The sequence below is a fragment of the Crinia signifera genome, chromosome 4 (assembly GCF_055691185.1).
Source record: "Crinia signifera chromosome 4, ASM5569118v1, whole genome shotgun sequence".
NCBI classification, from domain to species: domain Eukaryota; kingdom Metazoa; phylum Chordata; class Amphibia; order Anura; family Myobatrachidae; genus Crinia; species Crinia signifera.
Genome location: NC_139220.1, coordinates 235,131,069 through 235,145,088, shown reverse-complemented (window position 1 = coordinate 235,145,088; position 14,020 = coordinate 235,131,069). Strand labels below are relative to the sequence as shown.

Here is a 14,020-nt window from a genome sequence, read left to right as displayed (position 1 = left end):
AAGGGCCTGATACATCAATAAGTCAGGTGGAGAAATAGAAGGCCAATCAGGGTCAAGTAGAATTCTCTGATGTAAAGTTTGGATGCTATGCAGTTGCTTCACAAGTCACAGTTCTGAAACATAATAAACTTTATGGAGATCTCAATAAAGAATATTTTTGAATAAGCATTACAATCAATGTAGGCTTCAGACATGATTATATTATTTATTCTTGGAGAAAGCAAAGTATAAGTAGGAATTACTGACAGTAGGTACGGAACTTTTGCCTCATTCTGATCATCTGTGTAAGTCTGTGTATGTCTTTGTATTGCTCAGGAACACATGAACGCCTTAGGAAAAAAATATTGTAGGCAGATAATTCTATCAACCAGGTAACGCTGTTCCCTAGTCTATTACTATAATAGGGCTATGATGGCTACAATTAATATTATAGCCCCTGTGCGTAGACGACGTCTCAGACCACATCATTGGGCTCCCTGGTTTGACAGCAGTCTTAATGAGCTCAAGAAAAGGGGGCATAAAATTGAAAGTCAATGGAGGAAGACTAATCTTTTGAGGGACAAGCTAAAACTAACAAAGCATATTGAAGAATATCAATTGGCAATAACCTGTGAGAAATCAGAGTTCTTGTCAAATGAGTTCACGCAGCAAACAATAGGCCTGCTTATCTTTTGCGCACAATTGAAAGCTAGCTTTGTAAGCTAGCATGCCTGCAGCCTGATGAAACACGCTGCCAGGCAAGATGTAACGAGTTCCCAAATTTATTTTCAGATAAAATATCCGCCATCAGGGCTGGAATCTGGTATATGGATATAATTGGCCCTGTCTTTGCAAAAATTGTTCAATGCTATTTGCACACAGGCATTTTTTTCAACCTCTAAAGGAAGCAATTGTTAGACCTCTTCTTAAAAAAATAATTTAGATCCGACTGCATGACCAACTACAGACCTGTATAAAGCATTCCTTTTCTTGGAAAGGTTATTAAGTATGATCCATTCTAATCAGGATTCAGGATAAGACATACAGGTACAGTAGCACTGAAACATCCCTGGTATATGTGCAAAATGATCTTCTGAGGGCAAAAGACAGAGGTGGCTGTTCAAGCTTAATCCTTCTGGATCTTCCTGCAGCATTCGATACTGTGGACCATGGGCTTCTTACTGAGTGCCTACAAATTTATGTTGACTGGATGGCACGGTACTAAGCTGGTTCAAATCATTTCTCACTGGCAGGTCACAGAGAGTGTCATCTCAGCGAACAAACTAAAATAACCCCCTAAATCTGTTCTTCTTCTGCTTATGACTTTACTTTAATTAACTACTAGTAGACCTTTTCATACCCCGACTATCCACGTCGGCGTGGAGTTGAGAATAGAAAGTGTGGCGAGCGCAGCGAGCCACCGTGCCCGAAGCGTGGCAGCGTACCGCCGCCCCTCGCGGGCTCGCTGCGCTCGCCACGCTTCGGGTTGACATTGATCGTGGGGTGGCGTTAACAATTTGGGGGGCCATTTCACACTTCAGGGTGGCTATTTGGGGTCTGTGGACCATTTAACATTGTTCCCTATGTGAAATCGGGTCAATTGGGCCATTTAACATTGTTTCCTATGTAAAATCGCGGTAATCGCGTCGGTCGCATCGCATGCGATTTTTTGGTCGCATGTGATGCGACCGTTGCGATTTTTTTCCTTGCGATGCCTAGGATCAAAATCGTGGGTGCCGTTATAGGTAACAAGTACAATTTATTTTGTACACATTCTTCTTTGCTAACTGATCAATTTACTCTATAATGCCAACTCAGTCTTTGTACAATACTTCCATATCGGGACACTAATTGAAAACAGAGATATTTCCTTCAAATTTGAAAACAGCAGTGAACAGCTCTGGAGTCCATATAGAAGCAATAACAATGTTCATATATTTTCTTTATGTATAATTTGTTTATCTTGTCATACAGTAGGTCTGTAATCCTATATAATACAGGCCTAATCCTACTCCTCACCTCTATGGTGCTCCAGTGACCACTAGATGGTGCCCAAAAGAGCTCAGTTCTGGGGAACATAGAGACACCCTTTCACCTACACATATACACTTAAGGCCCCCATACACTGAGTCGATTTGGTCCGATTTCGGACGATTGTGACCAATTGGACCATTAAATCGGACCAAATTGGCTGTTCCTGACATGCCGTCAGGTCTGATGTGTGGTCCCGTGCGCATTGGACCCGAGCAGGTGGCCGGACCTGTGGGCCATCTGACCACCCATCCTGGGACCTCCCTCCTGGCGGCGAGACGGGACAGGGAGCAGGGAAGCATGCAAATTGTGATGGATCGCACGCGTCCCTGCGGCCTGGGAAGGTCCCGGCGGCTTGCAGGGTATCGGGAGACATCGCAGCAGTATATGGGCACATTTACACCTACACACTTCAGCATGACAGAGCCCCAGTTTCCAGGAGCTTTGTCATTTTGATGGGCTGGTAACTAGTTATATTAAAACTATTAACAATTAAATAATAAGTATATATTAATAATATCCTCCAAATATATTGTACCTATAGGATACCTATCATTGTTTTCCAGTAAAGTGGTAATGAATTATGTATCAGCATATAAATAGATTATTTGGAGATATTTGAAGTTGCACATATATTAAAAAACATGGAACCAGTGGTGGATCCAGAGGTGGGGCTGCAGTGCAAAGCAAAATTCAAATAAGGGAGCCACACCCACTGCCACCAACTGTCATTCCAAACTGACTTACTGGCAGTTGGTGTTCCTCCCCCATTTGAAGTTTGAACTGTGCTGCAGCCTCCCCTCTGGAGCCACCACTGCATGCAGCTGAGGGAAATAAACACATAAATGCATAACCTAATCAGGGCTAATCACATTGATGATGATTATAAATGGTGCGTTAATGGGCATTTGAAAAAAAAAGTCCATTTGTTCATTTATTGGCCTTAATTTTAGTAAAAGTTTTGGTACATTATTGTGTTTCATTCTGATCTCCCCATTCTCTGTGTTTTATGACTTCAACGCTAAGATGTTAAAGGATAAAGACAAAAAGAACTTACAAGGCAGATAATCTGATACTCAGTAAAGATATGAATTGAGTAATGTGCTGCAAGATCTCCCTCATGGCAAATCACTGATTCTCTGACAAACCACATTTCTTACTTTTCACAGTACATCATGGTGCTAATGTATAACCACTGTATATATAAGAACCATTTAATCATTGCAACAACTATAAAATACTGTATTACTCATTTCAAAGTAAATGTCTCCATGTCCCAATAGATGGATCATAGTTCTAGGCTAAGATGAGATAAAATTTCAAAACTGTTCCGCGGAATGTTCACCTCATTCCACATTTGGCACATCGCGTCTGCGGAATTTAAGTGTTCCCAAGCCTACCAAAACCACACCACACAACAGCAGAATTAACTGACCGCTGTCCTCCCAGCTGTTTTCAAATTCAGCAAAATGCTAATTTACATCTACAGAGCAGAATGGCAGAACAGTAGCGGAAATGAAGATTGTATCACCAGGACTTGTCATACCACAAAGCTCTAGCCAGTCAAAACAGCTAGCATATTCATAATGGCTAAAGTATTATATGTTCAGATAAAGGTCATTTTTCAGTCCTGCTATATACTAGATATATGAGTTTCAGCAATAGCTCCTACATGGTAATAGGAGGGAGGCTGCTGCTGGCCATGCTGACAGATATCTGCCACCTTGTCCTTGCTGCCAGCTGGGCCCCAGCACCTGTGCAATGCAGTTGACAGGTACTGGGACTGCCGCATGTGCAGTAGCACCGACGGTGCTACAATAGCAGCTAAGGTACTGTGCATGTGCAAAAGCCTGGCTTCTATCGGCTGCATCAGGTGCAGCCCATAGACGCCTGCTAGGGCTGTGTGAAATGCAGGGAGTGGCGGTCTCTGGTTATTGCAGTCTTATCTGGCAGCCCCAGAGGGAGGAAACACCACTTAACGGGACTGCCTGTCATTCAGTTGACTGGCAGGTAGGCCTTCCAATAGAAAGTCACTGCCAGTCACGGGCTGCATCTGGCTTCTCTGACATTGGGCAGGGTGGTGGATTTTACTGAGGTACTTTATAGGAAAAATCTGCCACTGATGGCCTCTTGGCCATAGTACATAATCCCTGTCCTCAAAATACACTATCAGTGTAGGTTTAAGTGATACCAGGTATGCTGGGAATAGAACCATGCCTTGCAAATGATTGCCCCTTTAAAATGGCCACTGAACTCGGTGGCTATTACTGATGATGTCATCCCTTCATTGTGCATAACTTTAGAAACAAAGATGATAATATATCAGACACTGAATCCTGATAGCTTTATCAGACCCTGCAAGCTGTTTATTTGTCCATATTTATACTAACAGCACAGAAATACACAGATATTCCCATTATAGACTGTTGTAATTTATATGCTAGTACAAGTAAAAATGAGTTTAAGGTTAGAGGAATAAAGTGACACCTACTTTTCTCAGGGGACATATGAGTTTTGGATTGTCCCCTCACCAGCCTGCACGTAGAGCCATCTCCAGCACACACTCCACAATTGTCTTCTTTGGCGTTGCTCCCAAGCTGCCGATCACAGCCCACAGCCTGCCAACATTAACAGCAAAGTCAGAAGGAGGGCAGACCCATAGTACACATGCTCAGGTTTCTGGAATTTTATTTATTATGTTATGCTTTTCCCTTTATGAGCTGGCCTAGTTCTGTCAGAGCACATATTGTTGCTCAGATGATGCTAGACACATCCTGTGGCACCGTATCATTTCTGCTATGTTAAGAAGGTAGATTGCTTATCAGTTGTTACGCTGCAAGCCCTAAGGGAGACTGAAATGTATAGTATTACAATAGTGTCTGACACATTTCTGACTCATTGTGAAATTAAATGGCGCTCCCACCACTGGGGACCAAACCACTGGCCCTCACCCCACACAGAAGTAGATCTGTTTCTGCGGGTCACGTCTAATGTCTTTATGATTCCCAACATTTCGTGAGTTTTATGTATGATTCCCACAGAATTATTTTGTTATTTAAAAGGCTACCAAGCATAAGATGGAAGTGGATTTAGTAGTAAATATCATTGTATAGTATTGACAAATGCATAAGTATACAGAACTAACGGAATTTAAGACAAATAACATTGTTTCCATGCAGCTGAGAGCAAGCTTATTAGCATCTACTTTGAATGAATGAATGTTGACTGCAATGTTGTTCACTTGGTTATGTATAAAGAGAATCGACATTCTCATTTATATTAATCTGCACTACTAATAGGGATTATATATATGGCACCCTGTACATTAGACGTAGTACTTTTCTTAAAAAAAAAAAAACCTCAATCAATAAAATGACCCATTAGGAGTGAATCTGTAGTTCCCAGCTGGTATTCAGTGTGCCCAGCTATGGTTTGTTATGTTATGTAGAGGGTGACACTGACCATCCCCTTTAAACTGTCAACTCTAATGGTCTGCTCAGCCCACTAATACAGAAATGAAGGGGACATACCAGCATTAGCTAGAACAGAGATCATGGCTGTGCTTTATTTGGCTAACATAACAGCACACAGGAAGCTGTTTGTGGAGTGTGGACAGGTTGTCCGTATACACAGACAGGTGTGCCAGCCCAGCAATAGCCCCCAAAATAGTAAGTACTGTATAATGCAGAAATAAATCTACTATACAGTATAAATCAATGAGAAGATCAGTAGCTCACTTATCAAAAGATAACATTTAACTGGGAATTATACATACAGTCAGGGCTGGCTCCAGGCCTCCTAGTGCCCGAGCACTCTCAGCCAGTCAATTTCAAATTCTGCCACCGCTGTCCACAGTGTCCGCTCCCTCAGCTGTTCCTGGACACTGTGGATTGCCTGTTCCGCCGCTGCACCCACAGGCCCCGGACGCTTCACGCTGCCCGGACCCCACGCTGCCCAGGTACCACCTGCCTCACCCTGCACCCATCCCTGACTGAGGCCGCCTTTAGGAGTCAGCACCCAGCACGGCCGCTCCTATGGAGTGTCCCTCGAGCCGACCCTGTATATAGTTTATGGCAATTACAGGGATTATCTTAAATAGGAGAGAATTTAATAAGCAGCTTTAACCTGTTCTCATCATTTAAATGTGGATTTATCGTGACCTGCAACAAGGTGATATTCAGTTGTCCATGATATTCTCCATAAGTTAATCACAAATTTAGCTTTATCACCACTGAGCAGGTGATTAGTTTAGGGAAAAATCACTATTTTAAGGGAAAGATTTGGGGATCTGGAAATCATTATCGTTTTTGCAAGGAATAAGAGTTTCTACCACATGCATTAACATTGTTACTGTAGTACCACCCTTCAGCAGAACGGTTACAGTATTTATTTATTTATTTATTTACAGGTTCTTATATAGCGCAGCAGATTCCGTTGCGCTTTACAATAGTAGACAGTGATAAAACAAACTGGGTAACAACATACAGACTTGGAGGTAGGAGGGCCCTGCTGCAAGCTTACAATCTATAGGGATATAGGAGGGAAACACAAGGACAGGCATCAGTAATAGCACAGCAGTCCCACCAAGTTACAGTCACTAGTCAACACACCCTAGGTTACAATTGACAGAAGGTTGACACAAGCTTTTAGTCAACATGGACATGGTCAACATAAATAAGGTTGACATGAGTTTTTCAATTTTTTTTGGTGTCTCCGATGACCTATGAGATGGACACCGTATAAGTGTACTGCGTCCCCTCGCATGCCTCGCTGCAGGATAGTAAAGTATGAAAAACCACCTTTAAAAAAAAAAACGTGAAAAACTTATGTTGACCTTAGTCGTGTGGACCATGGCCCTTATTCTGATTGAGTTGGACGGCTCCGTGTGCGGTTGGACAGCCGATGTTTGGTATTTGCGCATGTGCAGAGGCGTATCTGCACATATGCGAACGCCTCACATGTCCGAACATGGAGATCGTACGGAACCATCCGAGCAGGGGGTGTGAAGGGTTGTTTGGGCTCATTACCATGTGCGTATGCCCTGCATTTCATGGGTGTTCCCATGAAAACGCTGGGCGTACGTATGGTAATGCGGCTGTGACGCACGTGTGGGGGGCGGACAGCTGACATAGCCGGATGTCAGCTGCCCGCCCAATAACCCTGCTTTCATAAGGAAAAATGTCCGAGTCGTCTGGTGCTGTCTGACCACTCGGTCCATCATTCGATGGTCGGTGACCATCAGAGGATGGGGAAGGTTCCCACAGATGGAGGAGGTGTTCACATGAAACATCCACTCGCGGTCCGTACATTCGGCATCTTACCGCATTCGGACGGTGTGAGCGATCCGTACAGTAGGCGGGCTAAGAACACTCGGTTCCTGTCCGAAATATGCATCCGTCTGAATCAACTAGAATAAGGGCCCATGTCCATGTCGTCCTTAAGCTTGTGTCGATCTTCTGTCAATGTCCACCTAGGGTATGTCAACCATTCTTAGGTGCCAACCATTCACTGCTTACCGTAAGTGGTCACTGTATTATGTAATGGAGATTAACCATTTGAGTGCCAACATCTCTGTGAGAGATGATCAAAATATCCACAAAAAAGGCCAGCGTTGCTCAAATTTTATAAATATAAATTAAAATAAAAGATGTTGTGTGAAAAAAAAAAAAGATTTTATTTATTTTATAAGGTAAGCATTACATGTCAATATGATGAATAAAAATGTTTGCTTCGCCAATTTTTATGCCTATTTTAACAAATTCCCTTGGCACTCAAAGGGTTAAGGGGGGGTCGTAGCAAACTGTGGTCCTGATTCAGAGTTCATCGCTAATTAGAGAATTTGCAAATCAAGCGATTATCGAACGACTGCGCATGCGTATCATTCACATTGCGCATGCATGAGGGTGAATTGTGACAAGAAATGCGTATGGACCGTGAACATAATCCCCTCACAATATGTCTGTCAGGAAGCCAACGTTTTCTGGTGGAACCCTATAGTTTTTTTGTGTGCGTCGGAAAAAAAAAATGCAGGCATGCCCAGGTGTTTATGAGGATGGTCTGTAACGGTCTGTAACTTCCACCCTGTCTCAGTCGCAGATTAGTGGAAGCCTCTGATTTACTCACAATTGCGCAGACAGTAAAATCCTTTTGATGGTCCGTGAATTGCGAATGTATTTACGTGTTGATGGCGATTTGTGATTAATCAGCTAATCGTCAAATCAATTAATCTAACAAACCTTGGAGAGAGATAAAGTTTAGAGAGATAAAGTACCAATCCGTAAATCTCTAACTGCCATTTTACAAGCTTGAAAAAAAGAAGCTGATTAGCTGGTATTGTATCTCTCATTAAGGTGGAGCAGAGGTAATAGCTTGAGGTGTGTTGTCAATAGGTCCTCTATTGTTATTTCCCTGATTTGTATATACAGTAATTCAGAAGGCACTATTAACCAATGATATTTAGAATTAAGGTGTGCAGGCCAAAGCCCCCTCCCCCATTAAGGCCAAGCACAAGCTAGACATTCCTGGGCACTGCCAGCCTAGCATAGCAAAACACACTGCCCTGGCGCAGCACTAGGAAGCAGCAGCTGAACAGATCTGTGCATCATTGGTCTTTAAAGCTGTCACATATAAATATTTTGATATACAATCGTAAGGTAAGCTTTGACACATTCCATGCATTAAAATCCAACTTAAAAGGTCCCAATAGGACGGATTTAATACTGAGATTTCCATTACATATACATATTATTATACATTTTTTTTATTATTATGTCTGGCGCTGTCTCGCTTGACCTGCTAAGAGGTCATCAACCCTATTCGCTGTAGAAACTGCTTTTCATTCGTCCATGGCTGTGTGAAGGTATAATAAAAAAAAATCTTGGAACCACATAAACCATGTCAGGGCAGTAATCATTTTATTCTGAGTTCTGCTAACTCCATCCGAAAAATTCAGCTACAGGGATAGTTTTTCATTTTATATTGATGGTTTACAACTAAGGATCAACACAAGGGCACTGTACTGTATGCTGGAGAAAAGGCAATCTTACAATAAGTCTGGGTTTCAGCTTCAATGTCCATGATTCAGGTTTGCTTTGGTTTGATTATTTGTCCATTATGTTACATAATTTTCTTTTATTTATAAAGTAGCATCAAGTTAGAGCGCAGCTTTGTATAATAGAGTGAGGAGAGACGTGCATTTCAATCATACTTACCGACTTTTTTTCTCTCCTCTCCAGGAAAAGCCTGGAGAGGAGACCAGATACTGCTGCCAGGAAGGGCAGGACTTGGTTCATGTAACCAAACCCTGCCCCTATGCCACTGAAATGCGACAATTTGTGGATCCGCAAATTGGGGGAGGGGCTAAAAGGACACAATTTGCGGCATTTAAATCCCGCCCCTTTGCCGCGGACCCACAAAATCACAGACTTGGTGCCATGGGTAATGGGTGTGCCTACCTTCACGGGGGACCCAATTTTTTATGTATGAAGGTAAGTCATACATATTGGAGTATGATGAAGTTGGGTAAAGAAGGCAGAGTGCAGTATATTAGGGTGGAAGCTAAGACAAGATAGATAGAACAAAGAATATACTGTAGGTACAAGGACACATAATAAGGACAGGAAGGAACTATACATTTATGCATATAAAGTCATATTGTAGATACAGAAATAAAGATGACAGTATGGAGGATAAACATGTATAAAGCAGCTGGAATAACAGGGACGTGGGTCATGGAACCAGAGGAGTAAGTTCATCCCAAACGACCGGAGGTATGTTGGACTTTACCCCACCCCCACCCCCACCCCCAAATAAATAAATAAAATAAAAATGAAGTGCTCCTGTGTGAGAATGGCTGGTGGGTCAGGGTCAGACTCATGAACATTCAGAATAAGCGTTTACTGGTGCATCCCATGTCATAGTCCACAGCAGCTGCAGATGCACCATTGCTTGCTACAGCAAAGGTCAAGTGGTAACAGATGGGAGCCATCCTGTCCTCTACTGCTGGTGCTAGAGCAAATTAACTAGGCAGGTATGCTGCAGAGCTCCATTGGAAGAGCAGCGGTCATATTTGGATCCCACTGTGAAGCACACAGGTGCTTCTATACATGCAGGTGCCCTTTGAGGGCTTGGATCCCAGAGGCTAGTGCATCCACTGTCTCTGGGATTTACACCCCTGCATGGAACCATGTAAGGTGTATAGTGAGGAGCACTGGTAAAGGGATCATTAGTAATACAATAGGTTGTGAGGTGATTCAGGATGGTGAAGTGAGAGAAAGACAGGAGCAGATACATTCATTTGTATTATATATGTGTCCTCGTACATGATTGCTATATTCATGCCAAACAGCCTGTCTCAGCGTGACAGGTCTTTTGAGACTGTGCTAATGCCGGGCGTCTTTCTTGCCAGAAATGTGTCGAAAAGGCCCATACACACTGGGCGATTTTGAGCTGAAAGCCACTCAAACTTGGTGTGTTGAGCCACTTTCAGCTTAAAGCCGCCCAGTGCATATGGCCCTGCGATGAGCGATGATGCGTGCTCCCGCATCATTGCCAGGAGAGCCGGTCATCTTGTATTATCAGCAGATGAGCGGCTGCACTATGCAAAGCTGTCCGCCCCAGGCTGACAGCACCAGGCAGGGGGAAAGCTGCTCAGAGTGTATTCCAGCAGGCCAGCTCCACTAATCGCAGTGTCCTACCCATGTGGGTGCATTTGCATGGCACAGTTGCCCGGGATGTGCTGGGCATGCCCACAAAATGCACAAATTAGATTTGTGCCACGAGACCACATCCTCTCACAGAGGCCATGACCACCCCAGACCTATCCTGTGTCCCTTTTCCGGGCAGGCTCACCTTTGCGCTTGAAGGTACCCAATCCATGGGATTAATGCTGTGTACACACCATATGATATTTCTAACAATTTTGCAAACATTTTACTATTGTATTGCATTTATCACCTAAATGTTAGCATTTCTAGGTTTTATTTATACCCCTTTCACACCGGCCAACTGGCAATTACCTGGCATTTTTGAGTGCCGGGTCATTTTGCCCGGTGAAGCCTGGCCCCAATTCACACCAGAAGCAAATTCCTGGGTTAAAGCTTTTCAGCCAGGGAATTTTCTGAAAAACCCATGTTCTTCTTTGGTGTGAAAGTGTCAACATGGGTCTTAAATCCCGGCACTCCGACCCTGGTCAAGGGTTGAAAATATATCTTTAACCCGGGAATTTTCTTCTGGTGTGAAAGGGATATTACTGTGTTCATTTCTTTTCAGAATAACCCCACTTTACTATATGAAAGAAAACGTGTTCCCATAATGTAGGCATTATATATGCACAATAGGAACTTTTGGTTAATTCTTCTTATTTTAGACATTTTCAATGTCTTCAATAGTTGGATTGACCTATTTATATAGGGCAGAGGAGACACTTTCTGCTCTTTTTCTGTCTCGCCACTGTCCCTCCCATGGGTAAATACCACCCTGCACCCTTTGTTAGTGCCCTATTAAAAGATACTGATTATTTGTGGATATTCACTAATTTAAGGTTCATACACACTGGGCGTTTTTGCCCAGCATGTATGGCTGAAAGCAACTCAAACTAGTAAACTGAGCAACTTGCAGCTCAAAGTCACCCAGTGTGTATGGGCCTTTATTCATTGTAAAAGTTAATCTTTAACAATAAATTAAATAGATTACCAAATATCATGATTTTGTTTTCAAAACCTGTATTGTTAATGAATACATTTATGTTATGTGGAGTATATCATTATGTATTTATATTTTTAAATCCTCATTTCCTTTGTGCTGTAAAGTAATGATGCGGCCAGCACAATATCAAGTTACTGTGGTTAGTGGGTTAGTGGTTTATAAATTAGAAAAAGTTGCAAACCATAAAATCAGAAAACCATTGAAAGAAAGGCCAGCCAGCCAAGCACATATAAAAGTTGCAGAATATGCCTCTGACTTATTGTATATGCTTTGTCAGACTACAAATTGGCATTTTACCAGCATGGCTCTCTCGTTTCATACACTGTTTCAATGGCCCACACGCTCCAGCTAAAAATATGCCACTTAAAAGAGTTCTTTTCATCTCTAATGTGAAAGACTTCTGTTTACTCCTGATGAAAGAATGAAAGCCGATGTGAGGACCAGCCAGCAAAGGATTTTTATTTTTTTCCAAGAAAAGTTCTCAATCTTAGAGATATTAAACCCTCAGAATTCAAATGAATATTCACGGCCTGGGATAGCGTAAAACAACATAAGACATAGCTTATACAATGCCACCAATTTGAAATTGCTACCAACCGACTAATTCCAGACACAAAGGGTCACATAGAAACATTCCACAATTATTGCAATTTTGTTTTATTACTACTATTGCAGCAGAATCATAATCAGTTCTAACGTTATGAGATAAATTTACTAAGATGTGAATTCTATTGAAGATGGGATGTTATCCATGGCAACCAATCTATTATGATAATGTAACCTTTGCATTGGGTTCTCCGGTTTCCTCCCACAATCCAAAAAAATACTGGTAGGTTAATTGGCTTCCGAGAAAATTAACCCTAGACTAGTCTATGTGTGCGTGTACATGTGCTAGGGAACATAGATTGTGAACTCCACTGGGGCAGGGACTGATGTGAATGTTCAAATATTCTCTGTAAAGCGTTGCAGAATACCTGTGCGCTATATAATAAATTGTTAATAAATAAATATTATATTCTCAAAGGAGCTAAATAAATAAGTAGAATCTGATTGATTGCTATGGGCAACATCCCATCTTCAGGAGAACTCCCGTCTTATAAAATGTACCGCTATGTCTTGATGATAACAGAATGACACACATCTGGCTAATGTAATCAATTACTACGGGATGCTGTCATTTGGTCTACAGCATGATGGTTGACAGTCACACGACACCTGCCTTACGGTTTGACAGGTGTACCTGCCACTGTCCCCGGATGCGGTGCACTTTAAACTGTGTCCATGTCGACTGTAAAAAAAACAGTGAAAAACACCATGGTGACCTTTTGATTGTCGAACTAATGACCTGTCAAACTAATGACCTTTCGACCTATAACCATGTCGACCTTTTCCCATGTTGACCTAATGGCGTCGACCTAATGACTGTTGCCCATCATGCTGTAGACCAAATGATCCCAACCCGTTACTACATCCTGTGGGTGCAAACAGAGAAAGTACATCCTGTAACTTTTCTTTACTAGGAGTTGTTTTTGGAAACTTTATTGTGGAGCTGACGGCTCACCGGAGAAGGCTGGTATTTTACCTGGAGTTTGATGCTTCGGGGATTTTTTAACACTTTTTTTCATGTAAGTGTGCCATTGACACCACCTGACAATGATTCATAACTGAAAATAGAGGAAAGTAAAGCAGAAATGTACGTAAAGGTCCATACCCATAGGCGAAGCTAAGGGGTGGCCCGGCTGATCAGCACTCACTTCACTTGTATCACTTAAACTTAACTCACTTCACTTAAACAATGCCGCCACCATGTTGTTTCACTTAAACTTCACTCACCACTTCAAATTCATCAATGCCGCCGCGGTCCAATGTATTCAAAGTGTTTGTCCCACAAAAAAATGGCCACAGGAGGGCTGCGCGCATGCGCGACTGCACGCAGCTCCTCGAATTGTCCTTTGCGGAGGGTGAGCGGCGGCTCCCTCCATCCTCCTGCCTCCGCTCTTCTCTTTCAGCTCAAGCACTGGCGACGCTCGCTAGGGGGATTGACAGGTCTGGTGGCACGCAAACTGTAAGTGTGTCAGTATACATATATGTAGGATGAATGCATGCCGGCACTCCACGTTGTGTAAATATTTTATTTGCCCAGGTGCCCTCCAGGGTGAAACCCGTAGTATGGTAGTACAGGGATGGCAGCACTCTCAAGACTTGTTAAACAGAAAAAACGACTACTGAGCTGGTTCATAGTTCAACATCATTTATAAACTTTATCAAGTACATGAACTTATTAAAAGGTCGACATGAGTTTTTC

General features: G+C 42.5%; 1 protein-coding gene across 3 annotated transcripts in view; it reads right to left on the bottom strand.

The window, feature by feature from the left end:
• The window catches only part of ADAMTSL3 (ADAMTS like 3), a 449,068-nt gene that overhangs the window by 121,303 nt on the left and 313,745 nt on the right, over positions 1-14,020 (bottom strand). For all 3 annotated transcript variants that reach the window (XM_083184018.1, XM_083184017.1, XM_083184019.1), the window contains exon 7: positions 4,502-4,628. In XM_083184018.1, the coding sequence (XP_083040144.1) occupies positions 4,502-4,628 (127 nt within the window). The remainder of the gene's footprint in view (positions 1-4,501; positions 4,629-14,020) is intronic.